At 33.0% G+C, this 25,755-nt stretch overlaps 1 protein-coding gene across 1 annotated transcript in view; it reads right to left on the bottom strand.

Moving 5' to 3' along the window:
* The window catches only part of rut (adenylate cyclase rutabaga), a gene marked incomplete in the record, with an annotated part of 698,554 nt that overhangs the window by 136,728 nt on the left and 536,071 nt on the right, over positions 1-25,755 (bottom strand). Inside the window, 2 exon segments of the mRNA XM_081741008.1 lie at positions 740-835; positions 24,888-25,070. Coding sequence (XP_081597134.1) covers positions 740-835; positions 24,888-25,070 — 279 coding nt within the window.

The following is a 25,755-nucleotide window of genomic DNA, read 5'->3' as shown; positions in this document are numbered from 1 at the left end:
CGTGAGACAAAATCATATTTTCCTTACAATTTTAATTACTTTTGAGACACCTAATAACAAAATGAACGATTTCTAGACATATTTTAATATATAGATTTTCTAAATATTTTGTTGCAAGCATTCTGATCCTCTAATATTGACCAATCCTTTAGGGACATCCTGTATGGACTGTACTTTTGTTCTACCACAGAAGCTTATACAATATATATATACATACTCTTATAATTTTGGCTGAAAATCTATTTACAAAACAAAAGCAACATATGAGCTTATAAAGAAAAGATATTCAAGAAAATATAAACTGTTTTAAAAAAATAATAATACCTAGGTATAATTCCTGAAAAAGGCAAATTTCTTTCGTATTTTATGACTGGGAGATATGAAACGCTGAATTGAATATCAATTGTCTAAAACAAGCGACACAAAGTCAGCTAAATTATCAAATAGACGTAAATAAAAATATATTTTCTAGTTTTTCAAAAACATAACTTTTAAAATATGTATTTAAACAAACATATGGGTACATGGATTAAATCTGAATTCCCTGTAATGTAATTGACTGAAATTTCCAATTAAATTTAGTTTCAACAAAAGCGTCTTTTTTATTTTGTTTCCGATTATTATTTAGAAAAATCCATGTACGCTTTAAGTAAACAGAGATATGGAGAAGAAGCGTGATATAATTTTTATCTGTGTTGTTGTTATTTTGAAATAGTGCTAAAGTGAATATTGATCTCACCTTTCTCGTGATGTCTCGGAGATCAAGGGCTTCTCCGAAAGTTGGGCCACAGGTTGACGAAGGATCAGCGTGCAATGCCCGTTGGAGATCAAGTACCTGGAGTGGAGGGCAAGACATCACAACCCCACATTTTTTTATATATATAAATATAGAAATGAATTTCCTTTTAGTATGAAAGAAAAAATATATATGCACAAGATTTTTTTTTTAACTCATCAAGTCTAGGAATTTCATATCTTTGGACAAATTATTTCAAGTTATTTCTCCGTCATTTCAATGAATTTACTATTTTTCTCAAGACTATATCGGGAGGGTTGAATCTTTAACATTTAAAATGAACAATATTTAGTATACGAGGGGTGTTGATAAAGATTGAGCCTTACCAAGAAAAAAATTGAACTAGGAAGCTAAAATTAGCAGGTTATATAGGGCAGGATCTGTATAGACTATGTTGCAAAATGCAATGTTCTATAATATTAACATCCTTTTCTTTTTCATTTCAGAAGTGAACATGGCTACACCTCCAGCAAGCTTCAGTCCAGAGGAGCACAGCACAACCTCCAAAGTTTCTCTTCCTCCAAGGGAAAGGTGCGACGCAATGGGACAAACGATGAAATGGGACAAACTTTAAGGACCCGTGGGCCGCCATATGCAACTGTCAAACGCTGGGCGGCAAACTTCAGAACTGGCCATTTTGATGTTGAAAGTACGAAACCCAGTAGCAAGCCTGTTTTTGTGTCTGTTCTCAAAAATGCGCCAGCCATCCAGGACATGATAAGGAAGATCGTCGAATGCCAGCCAAAAGGATTGCTATATGTTTGGGCATATGACGTGAAAGAGTTGGTATCATTATTCATAATGATCTGGATATGAGGAAGGTTGCAGCAAAGTGGATTCCCAAAGTTCTGAAGAACTTCTCACACACGGCAATTAAACACAAGACACATTGGCTACCCTAGGCTTTTCAAGGGTTGCCTCATCCCCCTTATTCGCCTGACCTAGCACCATCCCCTTTATTTGCCTGACTTAGTTCCTTCCTATTATCATCTGTTCCCGAATCTCAAAAAATTCAAAATTTCAGAGTGTTCAAACAGCAATTGATGCTACAGGTGAGTGGAGTACAGACAAAAGACTTCTATTTACAAGGACTTAAAAAGTTGTAGGACAGATGTCGCAAATGCATTGACCTACTAGGCAAATATGTAGAATAGTGGGAGTTTCAGCTTTCCCTAGCTCAATCTTTTCTTGGTAAGGTTAAATTTTTATCAGTACTCCTCGTAAAAGATGGTATATGTTTTTTATGAATATTCTTTAGAAAGAAATTCTTTAAAATAAAAAGAAAAAATTATATTAATAATGACTACATCGCTTCAAAATTGATTAAAACTTTAAACTGATAACTCAAAATCATTTTCTTTTAAATGAATGACAAAAAAAAATTAAAACACATACTATACATAAATAACACATTAGAGAAAAAACAAAAATAAAATAAAAACAAACGACACATTACATTGATAAACATTTAAAAGTAATGGAAGATTGAGGTTGATAGAAGGAATCAAGAACATACATTTACACTTAAAATTCAATGTTGAAAAAGACACATGTGTTCACAACTTTACATACGGTATAAAAAAAAACGAAAACAATGTACAAGAGCACAGTAACAAAGATAACTAAAAAATGAGATAAAAAGAGTCAAAGTGAAGAAGAAATAACGTATGTACAATAAAAGAAGAGAGGTTTGCACAATAAAATTCCACAAAATAAAACAAAAGTGAAAACACACATGTATTTTTCATTCATATAATAAAATAATTTTAAAGCAACTGTGTGGTTGACAGCTCGGTTTATATTTTCAAGTGGAAAATCACGGTGGTAATAATTCATAACCTGCCGACATAACACAACGCAAATATAACGCACAAAATGTTTTGTGTAATTACTCATATTTCAAGACATCGCTATTCCTTCATGCGTCAAGTAAAGAACTTAATATTTTATTTTTCTCTTTTCTTTCTTTCAGCAATGAATTGAATTCTACTCCGAAGGGGCTAAAAAATCCGATTTCCCAAGCATAAGGGACAATCATCATTTAACATAGTAAATACATTAATCATCCGTTATTTATTGTTAGAAATTAGAAATTATATTACTGGGCATTCAGCCCGTCACGTATCCCTGGGTGATCACACTATACGGGAAATGCAAAAGGAAGAACGGAATGGGGAAGGAAGGAAGCGGCCTGGGTTTTTTATCTTAGGTACCACTCCGGCATTTGCCTGGTGTGAATAAAGAAAATCCTTGATGGTTGGCCTAAAAAGACTTTCCGACGGAGTGTCCTCACCGGATATCGAACCCGGGACCGCCTCTTATTTACTGTATGTAAAAAATTTGAGCTATTTCTTTCTCAGAACATCTGTGCCTACATTCTAATCGGGATACTCATCAATACTGCACTGGATATCCATTCCTCTTATCATGTTGAATATGCTAATTTCATCTTTATGGATATTTAGAACAAAAAATGTACTCTAAAGGACGTCCATGGAGATACACTGTCATTCGGTGCACATAGTGTGAACGTACTTCTATGTTTCTCTCCTTGAAGTATCAAAGACACTATTTTTAAATTTAACCTATTTAAAAGAACCTCCTCTACTCCTTGTTAAATGGATCAGAAGAAGATTACGCACGGAATAAGGTGTTTTGCTGCATGGTCACCCTCACTTGTTTGTTTGTACTCGGAGATGGGATTGAAGATTAAAATTTGATCCCAGACTTCAAGTTCCTAATCTCGAAATCCCCCTGATTGGTCAGGTCTTCATATTCTCTACACGTTTATTTAAAGTATCCGCATATGAAGTTTCAGAATAGAAGGAAAGAGAGAGAGGCAGAAATAGTGTTCCTGTTCAACATGTATTATTATTATTCATGAAGCAATGCTACAAAATCGAAGCCGTTCTTTTTCGGCTGATGAACTGATGACGCTTTGTAAAATTAACGTTTGAAAAGCACGGAACAACCATAGAATATTTCAATATCGTTTATGGAATTAATTAATTTATTTCTTAAATCTTACAGATAACCTACTTCCCCAAACTACGCATATATATCATCAAAGAGTAAGACTGGGGCTTTGAACTCCTAGTCAAATATGCTGGTGGTATAAGCAGAAACAGATACCAATAAATGCACAGAAAAAAAAGGGGGAGGCAGGAAACATAATTTCACCGAGAATCCCTCCCCCTAACAATTTACTGAAAAAACTCACTTGTCTTTTCTTCAACATAAGCGCACCGCATACTTAACGGTTTTCTAATACTTATATGTCGAGTTTCAAAGAGACCAAAAGAGAATAATAATTTATTACGGTGATAAGCCTATTTCTATGATACTTCTATAAAACAAAAACTATTATCTACTCCCGTATGATACTAAAGGACGTAATAATTCTGAATATGCTGTCGAGTATCATGCATAAATAACGATATTAAGTATCGAGAAATTTTTATATTCACTAGGCTCCGTTTGATTTACTTATGGCATATACTAGAATCATTTGATTCACTTATTGCATATACTAAAATCATTTGATTTACTTATTGCATATACTAGAATCATTTGATTTACTTATTGAATATACTAGAATCATTTGATTTACTTATTGCATATACTAGAATCATTTGATTTACTTATTGCATATACTAGAATCATTTGATTTACTTATTATATATACTAGTATCATTTGATTTACTTATTGTATACTAGGATTATTTCATACACTACCGCTCAAAAGATTTGAATTCCCTCTTCCCACTCCTCGGATTTTTTATACGGAGCATCTACTGTAAACTATTATTTTGGCACGACAAGTGAGTAGCTGTGTATCAGAGGTACTACTGCCCAAAGTATAAAATCCGACGACAGTTGAATCAAGATCTGCGAGATCTACAGATGATATGTCTAATTTTTTTTCGTTTCATTTTAACAAATATAAAGACAATTTGCTATAGATAATGCATAGCATAAACAAAAGTGTAGAAGCCGAGGCAACATATTTGTTTTCTTTGAAAGATAGTCATAGGTGGGCACTGCACCGACAGAAATTCGAAAGAAAAAACTGCTTTCCTAATTTTACAGTTCTTTATATCTTGTTTATATATTAACGTTTTTAAAAGCAAAAAAATATCATATTTTGAAGAATGTTTACGATAGTTTCGTACGCCCCATTATAGTTCGTTAAATTGGGAAGACGAGCACTATATATATATATACGCTCTTACTGAGAAACCCTAAGTTGGGCGTTGTAAACAATTTTCAAACAATTAAATTTCTGACTTTCTAGGCATTTGCATATCAACAAGGTATGAAGAAAAAATTGCAAATTTGGTAAACTGCTTTTTCTTTCACTACTTTGACTTTCTAAGTCTCTCTTAAAAATAAAAATAAAAAAAAAATAAAAAAAAAGTCTCAACTTCCACATTTTTGTTTATACTATGCAATATCTATATCAAATTGTCTTTTTTTGGTTTCAGTTTTAAGAATTATAATTACATATATCATCTGTAGTATCTCTCAGATCTCGATAAACCTGTCGTCAAATTCTATGCTTTAGACAGTAGTACCTCTGACATACTGAAGAAAAGTTCTCGTGGCAAAGTCATAAGACACAGTAGATGTTCACATGAATCCGGGAAGTTCGACAACTTTTGAGCAGTAATGTAAGTCATGTCAATATGCTATAGCTGCCCCCCCCCCAAAAAAAAAAAAAAACCAATAGGAATCCACTACGTGTTTGGACGTCAGAAAAAGATCCTTTTTTGTGCCGCCGACAAATTGTGTATGTGTGCAGGAGCTAACGACAATGGGGGATCGAAAGATACGTACATACGAATTCATTGCCCCATCAGACTTTACAATGAACAAATTAATACGAAAGCACAAAGGTAAAAAGAGAAGTACGATACATAAAAAATAACGAACACTCTTTCAGTACTTTCCCTACAGTCCTCAGACATCTATGCCATGAAGAAGGAAGGCGTTGAATACCGTAGACTGCAAGTGATCTTCAATATATATCACATGTTAGCGTCTTCGCTATTGTTGACAAAGATGTATGAACGCCATGGGGTTTATTTAAAGAGTGTTAGTTGTTTGCTACTTTTTTCTCTAACTATTTGTGATAATTTATATTAGCGCTTGATGGAGCAATGAACTGGTACGTTCGAAATTTTTGATTGGCTCCTGTATTAGCTTCTGTACCCAGGCGTCATATGTTGGTGGCATTTAAAAGCACGTTCCTGTGGCCTTCAAACACACACATAGTGGATTTCCATTGCTCCATCTTTTCTCGCAGCTGTAACCTTTTGAGCGGTAGTGTATGAAATAAGTAAATCAAATGATTCTAGTATATGAAATAAGTAAATCAAATGATTCTAGTATATGGAATAAAAAAAATTATTCTAGTATATAGAATACGTACATCAAATGATTCTAGTATATGGAATAAGTAAATCAAATGATTCTAGTATATGAAATAAGTAAATCAAATGATTTTAGTATATGAAATGAGTAAATCAAATGATTCTAGTATATGCAATAAGTAAATCAAATGATTCTATTATATGCAATAAGTAAATCAAATGATTCCACTATATGCAGTAAATAAATCAAATGATTCTAATATATAGAATAAATAAATCAAATGATTCTAGTATATGGAATAAGTAAATCAAATGATTCTAGTATATGCAATAAGTAAATCAAATGATTCTAGTATATGCAATAAGTAAATCAAAGAGAGCCTGGTGAATACAAACATTTTTTGATACTGAATATCGTTATTTATGCATGATACTTGACAGCATATTCAGAATTATTAGTCCTTTAGTATCATACGGGCACCACTATATCATATGCACTTGGTTCCGAATGGTAGTGCTCCATTTCCTTTGAATGCTTTGTAAAGGAAGGCGCTAAGCTGATTAATTCTCTCACAAAATGAACACACGGTTTGCATAGATGTTCCTACGTTTTCGTACTCACTTTGTTACTGTCAACTTCACACAGTTGATTTAATTGAAGAGAATATTTAAAAAATAACTCAAGAGATTATTTTTTTTCATCACAAGTAGAAAAATAAATGAAAATAAAATTAATAGTAATTTTACAAATTTTTGTGGCTCACCCTAACTAATATAAACCGTCGAATTTTAAGCGTGTCAGCATTTTTAAGACAAGTATACAGCTGGAATTGGATAAAAGATGCATGGGAAATAAAGTGCATCCATTATTCTCTAAAAATCCAAGTGACATTATATAAGTAAATCCTGCGCAGACCCTTGTGTATGGGCATCAGAAAACTTCCAATCAGCTTTTTCTCTCTTCAAACTACTACTTACACTTCGTTTTCGATCACAAGAAACCACAATGCAGGGAACGATAGTAGTTTCTTTACTATGTCCTATTATTATTGCTGGTCCAAAAATCACACCTTCACCGTCTTCACTGCTTAATTGAAAGTTTGGAGTTGGTTTCTTTTCAGCATCAAGGTTATATGAGACTTGGTCGTACAACTTAAGAGCCTGACATACTAAAAACAATACAAAATTTACCATTTTCCTTTTGCTTGTTTTTTGATAGATAATGTTATTCCACAATAGAAAAATAATGAACCTGAAGAATTTTTAGTGTTGCTATCCATAGAAATTACAGTGTTGCCAGAATAACATTTCCACCGAAATCTAAATTAAGGCAGCGACTAGAGGAACGAACTCAACTGCATTTGATTACGTATGTTGTTTTGGTATTCTGTGAACTATTTTTTAAATAATATTTAACTTTAATAACTGTATGTTAAAACTATTTTGTTTATTACAAACTAAATACAACTATTATTTAAGAAGTAGTTCAAAGAATACCACACCAATATGAAACGTAATCAAATGCGGTTGAATTCGCTCCTGTACTCGCTGCCTTAACTCAGATTTTGGGGGAAATGTTATTCTGGCAACAATGTAATTTCTACGGATGGCAAGACTCAAAATTCTTCAGGTTCGTATTTTCTGTTGTAGAATAACATTACCTATGATTGTGGTAAGTTGCATTTCATTATATCCTTTCACTTATGAAGAAAGAAAGAAAGAAAAAGGTAAATTTTGTATCGCTTTTAATATAAGGTCCAAACCACGGGGGATCGAAACAGCGCCGAAGGCGTGTATGCTAATCACTTAGAAACCAGGAAGCCTGGCACGGTCGCCATTACAAAAAATAAAAGCCAAACAGAGTAGGCTTCCAGTTTTCATCCATAAAGGTTATTGCGCGAATCCAGTTCTACACAAGTGTAGTATTACACAGTGGCTTCAGAAAACATGACGTATTCCTATCCCTCGTGCATCTGTTATCTAAGTCTAACAGTATATTTTTCTGATTTTTTATGTCTTAAAAATACTGACAGACAGTCACTAAAAATTTGACAATTTTTTGAAGATGTTGCATGAGGTCAAGTAAGGTGAAGTCAAGAGATACGTAGTACATGCTCTTACAAGTGAAAATAACTTGATAAATAGTGTTATAAGATTATTTTAAACTTTTATTAATTGGTTATTTTGATGCGATTAATGATAAAAAATCAATAAAATCTGTGTGAAAATTCCAATGAAGATATTTCGATAATAATAATAATAATAATAATGAAACGTTAATTTTCCCCGTAGTACAAATTTTGCACATATTTCATAATGTGTTTTTCATATTTTATTTTTTTTTTATTTTTAAAAAAGACTATTTTCGGTAAAGCAAATGGACTGATTCCATTCTTCGACTCGTTGGCATTATCATTTGCTCCTGGTTTAGTCGTTAATACACGTTTCAATTAACAAATTAAATAGTGAGTGTGATAATAAGAATTGTTTTAAAATAAACAAATAAATAAATCACGGTAAACAATTTTATCTTAATAACTCGATGTAACAGTTTGTTATATGTATTTGTTTAGCTTCTAGCAAATACACAGCAATAAATGAGGTGTTCAAACAACACAAAATGATTACCACTTCAGCGTGTTACTTATGTGTTAATTCAGGACCAAGGGCATCGTCTTCCGAGCATATCAGAAATAACTTGTTACTAGCTGTAAGAATTTTGTATTGTTTTTTTGTTTGATATAAGGAAAGATTTACGCAGTATATTTGGCATTTATACCAAGTAACGGATAACATTCTGTGTTTTCTGTAATCGGTCGCAATATTAGTTTTATAAACTTGGGAATTGCCTGACAACAGTTGCATAAGTAGCAGTTCTACTATCTTCTGTTCTTACCTGCTAAGACATAAGAATAACAGATAAGGAAAACAGATGACAGCACTGCTATTCATGTAACTGTTCTCAGATAATTCACAAGTTTCCAAACCTATTATTGTGACCGATTACAGAAAACATAGAATGTTATCCGTTACTTGGTATAAATGCCAAATATACTGCGTAAAGCCTTGATCATACCAAACAATAAAAACCAACGCTAATACTCACAGCCAGTAATGAGGTATTTCTGATGTGCATTGAAAGCGATGTCCTTGACGTTGAATTAACACACAACTAACACGCTGAAGTGGTAATCATTTTTTCAACACTTCATTTTTTGCTGTGAAGGCCGGCTGATTCTTTCCATCATACGAATTCCGGTTACTCCGAAATCAATATTATCACAATTTAAGTTTACAGTTTGTCCTCAAGGTTATACCGTATATCATTGCTTAAATATATAATTTTAAACGAAAATACTCATAATTTACTTTTCAATCACACGAATATATAAATATTGTATGAAGAAAACATATTTGTTTCCCCAACCATAATCAAAAGTTTGCTCTCTTCACCTACTTCTATTCTCATACGATATGTGGAAGAAACTAAGGATATTACTCGATAATAGATGATTTAGGAGACATATTAGTAAATTAAAATAAGTACCAAATTTGTATTCCGAAGGAATTTTCTTTTTATATTATTTAGGCTCTCTTTACAGGCTTCACAAGTAACTTTCGCCTTACTTACTAACAATAATTAAAGTTAAATTAATGTTCTGTTTGATAAGCTGAGTATGAAAGGGTGGAAAACTGTGTTAATATATAAATAGGACTCACTATGCGCCGTTGGGTTAAAAGAACAGTTTTTTGTCAAATATTTGTAAATAGTTTTCTAATCTTCTATCAGTGGTATTAAAAATTCAAGTGTGAGGCACAGAACTAAAGTAAAGATATGTGACGATAAAATTCAAAGGTTTCTGGTGCTCTTGTGTTCCAATATTTCCAGAAAGTTCTCTTAAGAGCCTGACATACTAAAAATAATACAAAATTTACCATTTTTCTTTTGCTTGTTTATTCATAAGTGAAAGGAGATAATGAAATGTAACTTACCACAATCATAGATAATATTATTCTACAACAGAAAATATAAACCTCAAGAATTTTCAGTGCTGAAATCCATAGAAATTACAGTGTTGCCAGAATAACATTTCCACCGAAATCTAATTTAAGGCAGCGACTAGAGGAACGAACTCAACTGCATTTGATTAGTATTATGTTGTTTTGGTATCCTGTAAACTACTTTTTAAATAACATTATTATTTAATTTTAGTAACTGCTTGTTAAAAATATTTTGTTTATTACAAACTAAATACAACTATTATTTAAAAATGGTTCACAGGATACCAAACCAACATGATACGTAATCAAATGCAGTTGAGTTCGTTTCTCTAGTCGCTGCTTTAGCTTAAGATTTTGGGGGAAATATTATTCTGGTAACACTGTAATTTGTATTGATAGCAACACTGAAAATTCCTCGGGTTCATATTTTCTGATGTAGAATAACATTATCTATGAATGTGGTAAGTTGCATTTCATTATCTCCTTTCACTTATGAAAAACAAGCAAAAGAAAAATGGTAAATTTTGTATTATTTTTATTATGTCAGGCTCTTAAGTAAAGAGAAAAATCAGCAGAAATTAAGACCCCAGAGAGAACCGAAATACCATTTCCGGAAACACGGTTAGTGCTTCTTATTTAATATTATTGTTTACCTTTATTTATGAAGATCTATGTATGGATGAAAATACAGAATTTTTGAGAAAGTGAATAAAGGAAACAGACTTTTGAAACTACGATTGAACAAGTGCTTTATATAGACATTTAATTGATTAATTCAGCTGTGTATTATTTAAGAGTAATGAAACAATTGAGTACAATACACATTAAACTGAAATAATTGAAAAAATAACTAATAATCGTGCAAAGATTTTTTTCTTATATAAGCAGGATGTCGCTCTACAGTTATTACAAAAATTCGTAACTTATAGATTTATTTTAGAACTAGTTAAACTATAACGTTTTCGGCTAGGTTTATAGTTTTATATATAAAGCAACAAACAACAGTGTGACGCAAAATTTATCAATTATATTTTGCATTTTTTTTAAATACTGTTACGTTACTGAATGATACTTACATCTCGTAACAATATGATTTGATAATCGCGAGAGTTTTAAATGGGAAGTCTTTGCTTTGGCCATTTAATTCATTTTTTCGATTCTTCGATTCAGTGATCTGTGTTTAACCCAAAAAATAAATCACTGAATCGAAGAATCGTAAGAAAATGACTGAAATGGCCTAAATAAAAACTCGCCGATTTAAATATCTATCTCGAAGTAATTAGTATATTTAGTAAGTACAATATATTACAAGTATTACCTGTAGTAAATAGAGTTTATTAAAAGTATCACTTGGATTCTATAATGTTTAGTAACTTAGAAGAGACGTAATTGAAACTAAAATGAGGGAACATTCTGAGTTATCATGCTTGCTTTGAGTGTCATTCGCCACTTACTAACATGTCAAAGTAATAAGAATTAAAAAAAAAAAAAATCATGATAAATAATTCTTCTTCTTTAAGTTGATATAAATAATGACTTTGCTTTTACCTGACACTTCTGGTTTGTTCGTTGGTTATTCCTTAAATTATTTAGCTTTAACATTTTTAAAAGTGTCAATATTTTTAGTATTTTTGTTTCACGGAAAAAAAAACTTTTACAAAATATAAAATGCATGAAATAGTTTAGGATATAAACGTGGTTTAAGTTCATGGCACAAAATTCTAATGCATAATAATTCGTAATTGCTAAATCGCATCAATTATGGAAGTGAATACAGTATTTATTATTCTTGCTCGATTTCTTTGTTAATTTTTATAACCTCTAGTTATAATTTTTTTAAAAAAAGGTGGGGTTATGTCGGACAGAGGAGGCAGGTAAGGTATACACATAATATTTACATTGAAATAACAAAAGCTAACCTGATCTGACCCAACCTAAACTAACTCTACCTATCCAAAATTAGGCAATTTTTTTTTTAAATGGAATTTTTTGTATAAAAAAATCTCCCCTCTCAGACGATTAATAAAATCTAGTAAAAAGTTCTAAAAGAAAATATGAAACATTGTCAGTGATTTACGAGCCAAACTAATAATAATAATAATAATCATATGATGATGATAATATACAATTTGCGGTTATATAGATTGCAGATGCCCAGATTGTTTGCGCTTGTTTCTGTGTTTACGAACTAAGTTTAGAGTTGCCCCTCAGTTTTTTTTTTTTTTTTTTTTTTTTTTTTTAATAAAAATTGACAACATTTACAGAAAAATGAGGTAAGAAATAATGATGTGGAGTTCTTATGTGATGTTTAGGTGTGTAAGTTTAGCAATAAAGTTACGTTTAATACGAGAAAAGATATGTAGAAGTGGGTACTACTTGCAAGACGAGGAAGGTTTCGATGATTCAGGAGCATGGTAGTTGTATAGGATGGCGAATCGGTGCTTTGAATGTGATATTTTCGCATTGAGTTTTACAGAAATATATAAGGATAATGAACAGAATTTATTAAATTTTTATAAGAACCACGGATTACTGAATTTAAGTAATAATTGAAGCTTCTATGAGAACCTGTTTCAGTCACTATTGTAGTCTAACTTAAGTCTTACTGGTTAAACTAACCAAGCATAAACTAACCAAACCTAAACTAAAGTAACCTAAATTAGCCTAGCCTAACAACTTTTGTTGTTTTAACAGCTTTTCTGTAGGTTTGAAACTGGAGGGGCACTTGTAAAATTAAGTAATTTTTGCTATTCTCACACTTTGACAATCACTGGAAATTTTAGTCCTGAGTTCATTTCGTATTGAACTCTTTACCCCTCCCCCTCCCAAAAAAGGCGTATTATGCAATTCTAATTTAATTTTGATTACGTACGGTATTGGAATTTTATTCTGTACTTAACAATCGCATTTTTTCTTTTATTATTTCTAGTATATCCATGACGATCCCCTTACAACTTGTCATTCATCTCACATGTGCAATATTTTCTATTTTCAGTGAAGTTCTGAAATCTCATTACAGTTTTTGCTACCAGTGTTATTTTACGCCATTATACGTTCTAACACAAATGTAATAGCAGTTGTGATATAAAAAGACAATGTTTTAGAGCATCTTTTGATTTATTTGTTCCTTTTCCCTAAGAGACCATATCAACTGAACTTTCCGTATCTAAGAATGATGCTTCTCGATATTTAACACATTGAAGTTCAACCTCGAGCTTGGGCGACAACGGAAAAATTACAAATATTGATTCAGATTTATTTCTTATTTGTTAAGATAACCTTGATAAATCTACATTCAGAATATACGAGTATAATAACACTCGGATCTTTAAACCCGACTAATGAATAAACACATGGGTCTCGAGATGTTAATTATGCAAATATTTCCTTAATTTAAAAGCAAAACAGCTTAATTAGGTACATGACAGTTACTACATTATGTGTAAAATAGTTATGAAGATTAAAATTATTATGTAAGTGCATGAGAGGATGATTCGAATTAACAAAAAAGTTGGTTACTTACCAATAAATCTTCTCGTGGGTAAAATAAACACTCTCCACATGTTTCGGAACACCCAGCTAGTTCCGTCTTTAGTGGTAAGGTAATTACTTCGAAGAGCATTATTAATTCATAGGACGGTACAAAGTTTCTTTCGTAGGGCAATGTTAATTTGTGATCGTCCAAATGATCTCAAGGACGAAATACAGTTTTCATACCAAATAGAACAAAACAAGGGATATAAATTACGTCACTGGCGTCTCCGGCATGTAAAATTGGCTGGGAGAGGGGGGGGGGACATCAAAGAAAGTGATTGAAATAGTAGTACGTAGTACCTACCCCAACCTGTATATTATCTTCAATTCCATTTGTTTTCTTTGTGCTTACCTTCACGGATCCCCTGAGACTTATCAAAAACTCTTGTTATAATCGTTTCACAGCCTAAATATAATTATTATTATTTATGTCATTCTGTCGTTAGTAAATAAATTAAATTAGAATAGAATATTGATTATTTTGTATTTCACAATATTGGGGGGGACGCGTCGCTCACGTCCTTCCCCCCGCCAGAGGCGCCCGTGAATTACGTACCTTACAAAAATGATTTAATTAAACACGTAGATCGGTGCAAGCCCCTAAAACAGTATTCACAAAGAAGCAAAAACTGGATAGGAATTCCTTACTTTCCACAGTCAGCAACAAAAATTCAATGTATTCTTGCAAAGAATAGCATATGCTTCTAGTATCCTACCCGAAAAGTGTACAAAAACATCTCACCGGATTTAAAAGTTATTTTGTTGATCCACTTAATAAGTCAGGCATTTATCATGTTCAATGCGAATGTGATTCCTCATATATAGATCAAACGAAACGCTATATTAACACTCGAATTAAAGAACATATTAGACAATCATAAAAAGTCACAAGAAGAGGGCATTTGGACTGACCCTTCACTTAAAAGAACATACACACAATATATAGCAGGTTAATGTAATAGGTTCAGTAAAAACAAAGAAACAACGGGAGATTAAAGAATCACTTTTTATTCACATTTTATTCATAAATACAAAACCGGCTTTAAATCTGGATATTGGCAACATTGATAGAATTTGGTTACCTACCCTTGATGTATATTTTGGATCTGGCAATAGTGACGTAACACAGACATCGCGTTTCCTTCAGCTCAGCTCATCCTTTCACACTGTGCTCTCTTCATGGTAATTTAATATCATTTACGTTATATTTATTCATCCTGTGACTCGTATTCCTTTTTCTACACCTTTTTTCTCAAAACCATTTTTATCCGTGTTACCTTACCACTGAAAGACAGCACTAGTTTGGTGTTCCGAAACGTGTGAAAGCTGTTTATTCTCCCCAAGGGAGGATTTATAGGTAAGTAACGAAGTTTTTGTTAATTATAGACGTTTAAATAAAAATTAAATGGAGTTTTCTTTCAAGAATCTTTGAACTATACCTATCAAGTATGTTTCAAAGGATACATATATAATTAACAAACAAACAAGCAAACACAAAAAAGTAGAATCATTTTAAAAGATTTTTTTAAATATAAATACCTCGTGTATTATTACTTCGTGCGAAATCGGATGTGTTTTTAAACACAGGTTTCTCAGAACTGTTTTCACATATTTTATTTAACTCGCTTTTTTTCTTTTTTTTTTTTTTTTTTTTTTTTCAACGTAATATAAAGCACAACACATTGCTACTCTAAAATTATTTTACTAAGCGCCCGATTCTTTTAAAATACTTCATTGGTTTTAATTTACGTTGAAAAGCGGTTCAGGAAAACGTTTTGCTAGTTTGTAATATTTACGACGTATTGTTATCCAAAATAATAAAATTATAAATATTTTACTGAATACTAAAAGTAGTATTTTAGTAAGTTTACGTTCAACACTTCATTACTAGCACACCTAGTAAATTACAAATTAATTACGATTTCTAAACTACCCATTCAGACTACACATCGAGTATTATGGAAGTTAAAACAGTACTAAACTTTCTACGGTTAATCTAAACACATCTATTCTACCTAAACACACACACACACAGGTAGTTTTACGTTTTTTTTTTGTTTTTTTTAAATAACGAAATTATTAACTAGTTAAAACAGATCAATAAAAACAATTTTCTAGAATCTACAGAACTACAGAATTTATCACCACGTCCAATATGTTAGTTTTCACAGTAAAAGAGGAAATGCTATGAACACTGATTTTTCATTCTAACGAACTACTTGAATGTGCTACTAACAACACTCGCCGTCACTCCTATCAAAAACACTTACCACATCCTACAGTGTGTGATGTTGCATGCAACGGAAGAAAAATTTTACAAGTCAATAACGAGCGAAATCATTCTGGGGACTTTAAAATACGCTCTTAATATGCACTCAGAATAAATAATTGTGAACAATTCATACATATAATAATAGTAAATTGCATTGAATGTGGAATAAGTACCAGATTTTTTTTTTATTTCATCGTAAGTCATGCTTCCCTTTAAGACAAATGCTAAACTGAAGAACATATACTAGTGAAAAATAAGTGAGTGGTCATACTTACTGAGATAATGAAATTAAAAAAGAACATATTTATACAGGGTGTTTATAAATGAATGGTACAGTTTTAAAAATTAATAATAAATCTATTTATTACATTACATGGGGTAAAACTTACACCATAAGCAGTAACAACTGTCCAAGTTTCTCATGCTCTACCTGATGTTTACTTGTTGTGCTGGTTACTCTTGTTATAATTACTGTCGGGCAGCAGTGTTAGTTTTCTGCAAGACATCGCAATAGTAAAAGACTTACTGTGTGCTCCCTCTTGAGGTGACCAAATCTGTGATTACAGTGTTGCGTGATTTTCGTGCACGGTTTAGGAAAGGCCCATCATAAAATAATAACATAAATAGGTGGTACCGACAATTCGTGGAAACTGGATGGTTGTGTAAAGGCAAGAGTTCTGGTAGATCTCGTGTCTTCGATGCCCATTTATCTTCGAACAAGAAACCAGTGACTCATTTCTAAACACGCTGGAAAAAAGGTTGTTACCCCAGCTGAACACCAATTATGATTATTACAATTGAACGGTGTTCCGTCCTATTATTACAGGAATGTACGGGTGTTTCTTAATCGTGTTCTTCGCCACCGCATGATTGGACGTGCTGCAATAGAAGACAACAACCTTCTCCCCTGGCCATCGCATTCGCCGGACTTAAAATCATACGATTTTTTAAAAAGGGGTTTCTTAAAGATAGAGTTTATGTACCGCCAATGTTCGGGTCCCTTGAGGAAGTTTGTGATCGGATAACGCATGCATTTCAGATTTATCACGGCGGCCGATCTACACCGAGTATGGGAAGAATTTGATTGTCGTGTAGGTGTGTGTCGTGTAATCAAGGATGCACATATTGTAGGATTCTGATTAGTGCATCAGAAACTTAGGCAGTTGCCGCTGTTTATGCTGTAAGGTGTGCCATATGAGATAATACATAGATTTATTATTTTTTTTAAACCACACCATTAATTTATAAACACACTGTACTACAACAAAATTATATGAAACAGACAGAAATAACTATAAGAACTACGTAATTCAATGAACTAGAGAAGATACAATATTAACTTCTACGTGACACCAACAAGAATTATTTACACCTCAATATGAGAACAAGACTGTCAAGCTCATTCGATACGCAAAATTCAGTTTATTACAGAAAAAGAACGCTTAATAACATCACCTCATTATTTTAAGCTATTTAATAACATGATATAATCATATCTTGGTTTTTACGTATAGTAATTAGGTTTGAATGTAAAGATAGCTTAAAAATTAAAGAAAGACTTCAAGACTTGAACATTTTAAGGAATTGTTAAGCCAAATGTTCAATTCCTTTTTAACTTGGTTCCTATTTATTCGAAATAGTCATACTATGGTCATAGTATTCGACACTAAAGGTATTTTGGATGTACAATGCACCGTCAATCTCACTTACGTTTTGTTGCCTCCAGAGACTTCCAAAATTTTGATGTCTGTAATATTTCAGCATCTTTAGTTTATAAACTGAGTAATAAGTGTGCTATGTAAGCCACGTTCTTTGACCATATCGCCTCCACTGTTAAGAAATTAATACGTATGTTGGGACTTCTTTACCGATTTACTGAACTATGCACTGTGGCATCATTAGCAACATTCTATAGAACACTAATAGCGCCCAAGATCGAATACTGCTCTCCCATATGGGCCATGGCCGCATTTATACATCTCTCTAGATTTCATCCTATTCTCAATTTCTTTATTGCTATAGTAAGCTTTCGTGTTCCCGCACTTTGAACATTACCTAAGGAGAAATTCTTGCGATATTTTAATATCCAGACCTCGCTAGTACGTAGAAATAACTCTGACCTGAAACTTTTTCATGAGATAGTTAATAGGAACTTAAGATCGGAAACCTCACTTCCTACGTGTTCCTTCCCGAAAAACCTGGAATACCCACCTTTTCCATCTTGCCCGCCCCAGGTTGGCGATTATACAGAAGTCCTTTTTCACAGAATACCGAACTATTATAACCATCTAAGAACTGATGTGGACATTTTTTGAGTTACCCTGTGTTTGACAGCAATTAAACTCATGCTGCCCAAATATTATTACTTTTGCACTCTTTGTTGACATTATTGGTATTATTGTTGTTAACATTTATTTTTATTTCTTCTTTTTCCTGCTTGTTACTATTTCCCTGTGTAAAATGGCAAAATTTTGCTGCATCTGGGAATTTGTTCAATAAATAAATATGTAATAACCTGACGCAGTACAATATGTCACTGTGTTGAATTGACAACACTATTAATCTGGTCGTATTACAAAGTATGTAGAACAATTTCCCTCTATCGATACATCGTACAAAATTGCAGTGTTTTTTTTATGTAATTATTTTAAAAGATAAAACAGCGTTTCAACATAAATGATGCAGTAATATTGGATATATACACTATCCAATATTACCAAATTCAGAGCATTAAAGAAAATTTAAGGCATTAAACAAAATTTAGGACATTAGAGAAAATTTAAGCATTAAAGAAAATTTAGGGCAGAAGAATCTTTCCATAGTAAATGATGGATGTTGAATAATCTCTCAAGCAAATATATATCGATGTAAAAAAAAGAAGAAAAAGAAAAAAGTCTTCCCTAGTATTTTTAACGTTTTGAATTAAATACTATTGATTAGTTCAAATGATAACCTCGTCTAAAATTTTCCATACCGTTTTGTGTGAAATCAATAGTTTCTGTGCTATATACAAATGATCTCTGCAATTAGAAAAACTCATTAACTTACTCTTAATGACACTGAAATACAGTAAAACCTGCTAAGCAGGCCACTTTCCTAACTTGGACTCAGTTTTGTAAAGCCTGAATTTTCCCAGAAGACATTCATTACTTATTTCTCTATCTTGGAACTTGACCACATGGAAGTAATGTTGTTCCTATGCTGTTATCCCTATATGTTGAACATCTAGATGACCTTAATTTCTTACAAACCTCTTCAGAACATCTTTAGCTGTTATACGTTTCAGGAGATCAATCAACTCAAGAGGGTTATATTATATATATATATATATATATATATATATATATATATATATATATATATATATATAAACCTTATGCATTGAAAGTAACTTCTCCAAAAATACAAGAAGCAGTGCTTATTTTATTTCTTTTATGTCCATTATTAGCAAGTACAAAACAGATTGGTCCTCTCATTCATATTCTACATTGCAAAACATTTGATAATTTATCCGAATTTATGAATATCCTTTGTTTTCGACACGTATTCGAATCCTTTCCCTCCTGGAGAAGCTGAAAGTAATTTACAACAACTGAAGACTGGACTCATGTTGCAGCTAAAAACAAATTAAAATGACAATGCTTTCGAATGTAGATGTTTGTGAATGCATGACAAGGTCACTTTTGATGTTTTACTGCTTTGAGGAGCTGCGACAATATTTTGAGTATTTCCTGAAATTGACGATCTTACCAGTATCTATTGTCGCAGGTGAAAAAGAGAAGAATCAACAACGTGACGTCGCTTCAGTTACTGCACTTGAAGTGCTTATGTTACGATATATAATAGCTTTTACACCAAGATGTTTTTATTTTCTGTAAGTTGACCACTTTTGAATGAAATCGATGATGGCCTACATACACTGTTTCCAGGGTGTTTTAGATTTCCTGTAGCAATGTTTGGGAAGTAATTCTACTTAAGAGACGTAAAATAAAAAGCTTACCTGAAGGAAAGTCTAAAGCGGATTCGTTGTGTACTTTGAAATCTATCGAAAAATCAATTTTAAGCCTACATAGGACAAAAGCTATTGACTTCACACGAAGCGATGAGTATAATTTTAGATGGGAGGGGGGGGGGGTAAGGGTTATTATTTTATAACTGACAAGAACTTCGAAGGTAACATTAACTGAGAGAACAACAAACGTAGAAAGGCCAATTGGATTGGACACGTCTTGCGAAGAAATTGTCTTCTTCATACCGCCATAGAAAAGATGGAAGGAAAGCGAGGAATAGGGAGAAGAACACAACTGATCGATTACAGAGGTCTGCAACTAAAAAGCTGTTTGCATAAGTTTAGCTGATTTTTACGCTTCTGGGTGCACCGAAGTCGAAAATGACCTCCGTTTCTTCCTGGGACGTCTATTTTTTGCACAATCGAAATATAACGTGGTTAAACAGGTAGCTGGAAATCGCTAAATTGCAAATGCATCATACGAAACATAGAAATGAACATGGAAGATTAAATGTATTTGTGCTCCCCGAAACATGAAAATACATGTATATTGGTCCGGATGGAGATCACTGGCACATATTGTAATGTGTCATGAATGAGAGTACGAGATTACAAAGAAAAACCAAAAACAATAAATATGTTCATAAACGAATTTAGTAAGGTTACATATTAGATTTGTAAAACGTTGGTAAGTAGTTCTGGCTACACTGTTTGTTGCTCAAATACTACGAGTATGCGGGTTTTTGTTGGCCCTGATATTAGAATATCTGACAAAGACTTTATCAGTTCAATGACTCCAACTCAAAAATAGGCTTAGGTTGCCTTTTCTGTGGTCATCAAAATGTTTTTTGGGAAACCGAAAGAACTCACAGTACAAGGAAATGGAGGAAAAAAATGTTGCGTTCTGAAAGCTTGGTTGCTCCATGAGCTTAAAAGTCCATTCCTCAACTCCCACCTTGACTGCTTTTCTGATAATGTGGGAGCAGTGAGTGAAGAGCAGGGGGAGCCTTTCCATCAAGATATCAAAGAAATGGAACGACGGTATCAGGGAAACTGGAGTGTTACGATGATGGCAGACTACTACTGGATGTTGTTTTGAGATCTTCCGGCAGCCACCTACAAAAGGACAAGCTCCAAACGAAGTTTGACCTTTAAAAAATATGTTTTCACAAGCAATCTGATTGAGAATGGTATTACTTTTTTGTCTTCACGTGTGTGCGTGTTTCTGTATATTAATTTGTGTTACGCTGTTAATGGTGTTTCTGTAAATTGCATATTTGTGTTCATATTTTTGTTCAACAATGACCACCCGTTTGTTCGAAACCCAGACGTCCCAGGACAAAACGGTTGTCATTCCTGGATTCAGCGCACCCCAATAAATGCGAATCAGTTAACTAAACCTAAGCAGCTTAGCATTGTTTTATTTTTGCAGACCTGTGTTATTTTAAAAAAAAAAAAAAAAAAAATGAAATAAAATATTGGAAGTTAAAAGAGGAAGCTGAAGATCGAGAAACACGAAAGAGACATTTCTAGGCCCAAATCTAAAATTGGGAAAAAAAAATCCTCATTAGTACCAGGACCTGCCGAAAGGCAGAATACTTAATAATAATAATAATAATAATAATAATAATAATAATAATAATAATAATAATCTGTAACTAACTTCATTTAGAATGAAGTATTATGTAGTGTTATTGGGTGAAAAAGACGTTGAGAAGGAAGAAGTGGATACTTTTCCGCATTATTTTACAGGGTTACCAGACTACAAGACCAGTACGTATGTAGATATAGTCCATTTCTCGGTTTGTTTTGCTATTGTTTATAATTGTTGCATTTGAAAAGTAAAATGGAAATGCCATAGTAATTTGGTTAGACACTAGAAACAGTATTTACATGTAAAGTGATGAACACACAACTGTTGAAACTTCTCGTTAATTTATCTATTCCTCGTGATGTAGAAAGATAAAACTTTTTACCATTTCCATGTTTGGAACTTAATATTTAGGAATAAATTAAAAGCGTATTTAGTGGTACATTGTGGAATCTAAAATTGGATTAATTTTCTATCGATGCATCTCTTCTATATTGCATTTCAATTGCTGTGCCCAAACAAATAACAAGGGACCATGTGGGTTTGTTTTGGTTGAGATCACTCTAATAGTAAACACGGTTGAGTCAATGGCGTATAATTCAAAATATTAAGAAAGTTGCTCAAGAATTGCTCAGGAGATTATTTAACATTATACACTATAGAATGTTGCATGTCCACAGAAAACTTTTTCCGTGTATTCTTGAAAGTCCTATAGCTAAGGTGTTCCACAAATTTGTCACTATATTTTGAGATTAGATTCCTCAAATCAAGATAAGAAAGAAAAAAAGTTCATATGGAGCAGTAGTCGGAAGTGATAATTTCGTAGTTATGGGGTGCCGAAAACGTGAAAAAATGAACTTTAAAAGGTCCATAGTTCCACTACTATAGGACCGATCGTAGTCGCGTCAAGGCATCAATGAGGAACTAATACGTAAACTATCCAAATATCCATTTCTCAGAACTTCCGGTATTTGCACAATCATTTGTAGAGAGGCTGTTTGGGAGTACTTGATCACTCTCCATCTACCTCTCTAAAAATCAGTGTGCAAGTACTGGAGCATTCTTAAACATGGATTTTTGGATAGTTCAGAAACCAGTTCCTTAGTGGTGTCTTGACCCGACTACGGTAAGTCCCATAGTAATGAAGCTATAAAGATTCAAAGTTCTCTTGTTTCACGTTTTCGGCACCCTATAACTCCAAAACTATCCACTTTTGAGCACAGGTCCATATTTATTTATTTATTTATTTATTTATTTATTTATTTTGCGTTCAGAAGACCACAGTATTGTACATTTGTACATGCGGTATAGAACATGTCAAATTCTATTATTGTCTATATAATAAACTACTACTATAGTTCCTTATACATCACATTAATCTTACAACATGATACATATATATGAACGTTTTTTCTTTTTTTTAATGTGAGAAATCTGCCTCCAAAATACTGTGACACATTTACGTAACACCCTGTATGAAACAAAAATATATATATATGATTTTTCAGTAAACTTGTCCGAAAATTTAGATTCTAGTCATCCACTGAAAAAAATACAACAGTATGACGAGTGCTGTTCGAAATATATGCGTCCTTCAAGACAAAGCGTCTTCTTTCTTCTAGAAAAAAAGTAGTGGTAAGTACAACAAAAAGAAAAAAAAAGTACAAGTGTAAACAAAAAAAAAAACTTAACAGTAATTAGTAGGAACTAATAATCACCATTTAAAGGGAAAAATAATTTACTTACCTAACCAAAACAAAATCGACGAAATACTGTGCCTAGTATATATTATGACGCTGCAAATTAAATTTATTCAAAGGAACATGAATGATATTTCAAATTTATACACACATTCTAATTAAGCATAGAACTCCCGATAAATAAACTTAAAGTTCAATTGTGTATTTAGAAAGTGCGTATTTGATTAGCATTATACACAGATAAAATATCAGGTAGGCTTACCATAGCTCCGCATCAAAAGTAATACTGCAGTTCTCTCCTACATGGCTGTAGTGTAATGTATACGATAAATTGAACGTTCGAAATTGAATGTATAGAAGAACAGATTTTACCTCTCTTCTCACTAGATAAAGTTTAAATCGTACAAGTTGCTGCTACGGAAAGTGGTGTGTCGTCTGCATATATTTTGTTTTCACGCGCTACCCTAGCCAATTGTTTTTAAGTTGGTTACAAGAAAATGGGTGAGCTTGGATTTACATCGAAGTTGCACCACTCGAGTGTCACGTGGTGTTTTGGGACAAAAGTGGAATAAAACGAGCCCTGCGGGGCTTCTAACCCCCTTCGCTCGTTCAGCTATGTTTCGTAACGTAAGTAAATCATTTTTTTTTTTTTTTTAATCTATAAAGTTGTGTGTGCCACTCTCTAACTCACCACTACTCTTCTAGCTCTCAATGACTAGAACTAATAAAGTTAGTTTTTAAACAATGATGGTCTTACATTTCGTTGGAACTTCTGGTCTTTATATTAAATCCCTTACTTATTGGTGGAACTTCTCGGCTTGTTGAGTTCTCCCCTGTTTTATTTCTTTTTCCGTTTTCTGCCATATCACTTCTAAAATTCTTGCAACCATTTCAAGAATTACCTCTTCCAGTTTCGTTCTGATCTCTTCTGACCTCCCCCGCTTTTATTTCAACTAATTGAGTCATTCAAAATAATAATAATAAATTTATAAAGATTCCACAGCAGCCTTTGTCTCGCTCTGAACCAGACCTGTTTAAATAGTGGTCTGATTAAGTCAGAGGAAGCGCATGGTTCTGATTTTTACTTCGCATCTTTGTACACCCATGAAGCTACATAGGAAGTTATTATCACACATACACATCAGCCCTTGTATCACTGTGAACAACTGTCTCAGGTATGGCTTGGTTGGTTTCAAAGATGTTATAAATAGAGGATTTGCCAATATGTATCTTCATCCTATTAAATCGATGAAGCCAAAAAATAAACGAGCATCGGCACGTCTGATTGGCTACTCTCGTTTCTGCCATCGTCTGATTGGCTACTTTCGTTTCCGCCATGATTGTTGGCTCAAAACATTGCAATCCTATTGGGCTGAGTCGGCAGAGTAGGGGTGGCGAAACTGACGTATGGCTTCAAGATTTTGTTGTAAGGGCAAATCCTCGCGATTTTATGATTCTTGGTTGGTTTACATGAAACATATGACTGTTTCACTCTGTACATCTATGTCGATTCGCAAAGTTACATGGCAGCAAAATAACGATTAACAATACAATTATAATTAATGTATCAAAACAAGAGTTTTACAATAAAACTTAATGAGAGATACGTACCTTTTTCCCTGGCATTCCTTTTTCCCCTGGTTGTACAGCCATATTGGAGAAAGGCACCTCCATGGAGTATTTAATTGAGTGAAGTAACTGCACCACGACATTGGACACATTTTTAAATGACAGCTTCCGCCTTTGAGAGGCCCCGAGCGCTGATCTAACCTGGAGAGTGTTGAACAACAAGGGCTGAAATAGAATGCATCAAAGAGGGTGCTTTAGTGAGGATGGGGCACTACGAAGCAGCTACCAAGCAAAAAGCTTTCCACTTGGATCAAAAACAATTGTAAGTTGAAGCAGTGATGGGAATAGTCACACAAACAAATAACGCACCGTCCCTTTTGCAGTAACAGGCGATGTGGATCTGTAGTTCAGTATGGAATTCAAATCACATCTATTCCCACTGGGAATCGAATCTGGGTCTCCAGTAGCAAAGGTGAGAACAGTAAACATTCAGCTACGATTGAACTTACTAGATTTGTTGAAGTTTAACACTGCTTTTCCTCACAGCGGCTATAACGAATCAAATCTACTGCTTATAAAACAGTCCATTACTCGGGTTTCATCTGCTGAGGTGACCACTTCACTAGCGATTGAGCCCAGGTCCGCACAATTATAAAATACGGTATTAGCCACTTGGCCATAAAGTGGCATGGGAAGTTCACGCGTTTATTCACGTAATAATTGAAGTTATAGCAAAATGGTACACAAAAAGTGTCATTTGTACCTTTTCCCTTCGTAAACATTCTGTTGCTTATTATATTTTGTTAACTTTGGCTAATTTTTTAAGGCGTTTCCCACAAATTTTTACTATTTGTTTTTTTTTACAAATATGATATTTTTTTTATATAAAACTAAACCATTTTATCCTTGT

Source organism: Thermobia domestica, chromosome 15, assembly GCF_964235325.1.
Source record: "Thermobia domestica chromosome 15, izTheDome1.hap1.1, whole genome shotgun sequence".
In the NCBI taxonomy this organism is placed as follows: Eukaryota; Metazoa; Arthropoda; class Insecta; order Zygentoma; family Lepismatidae; genus Thermobia; species Thermobia domestica.
The sequence above is the reverse complement of the archived record's forward strand: the minus strand, read 5'-3'. Positions and strand labels throughout refer to the sequence as shown.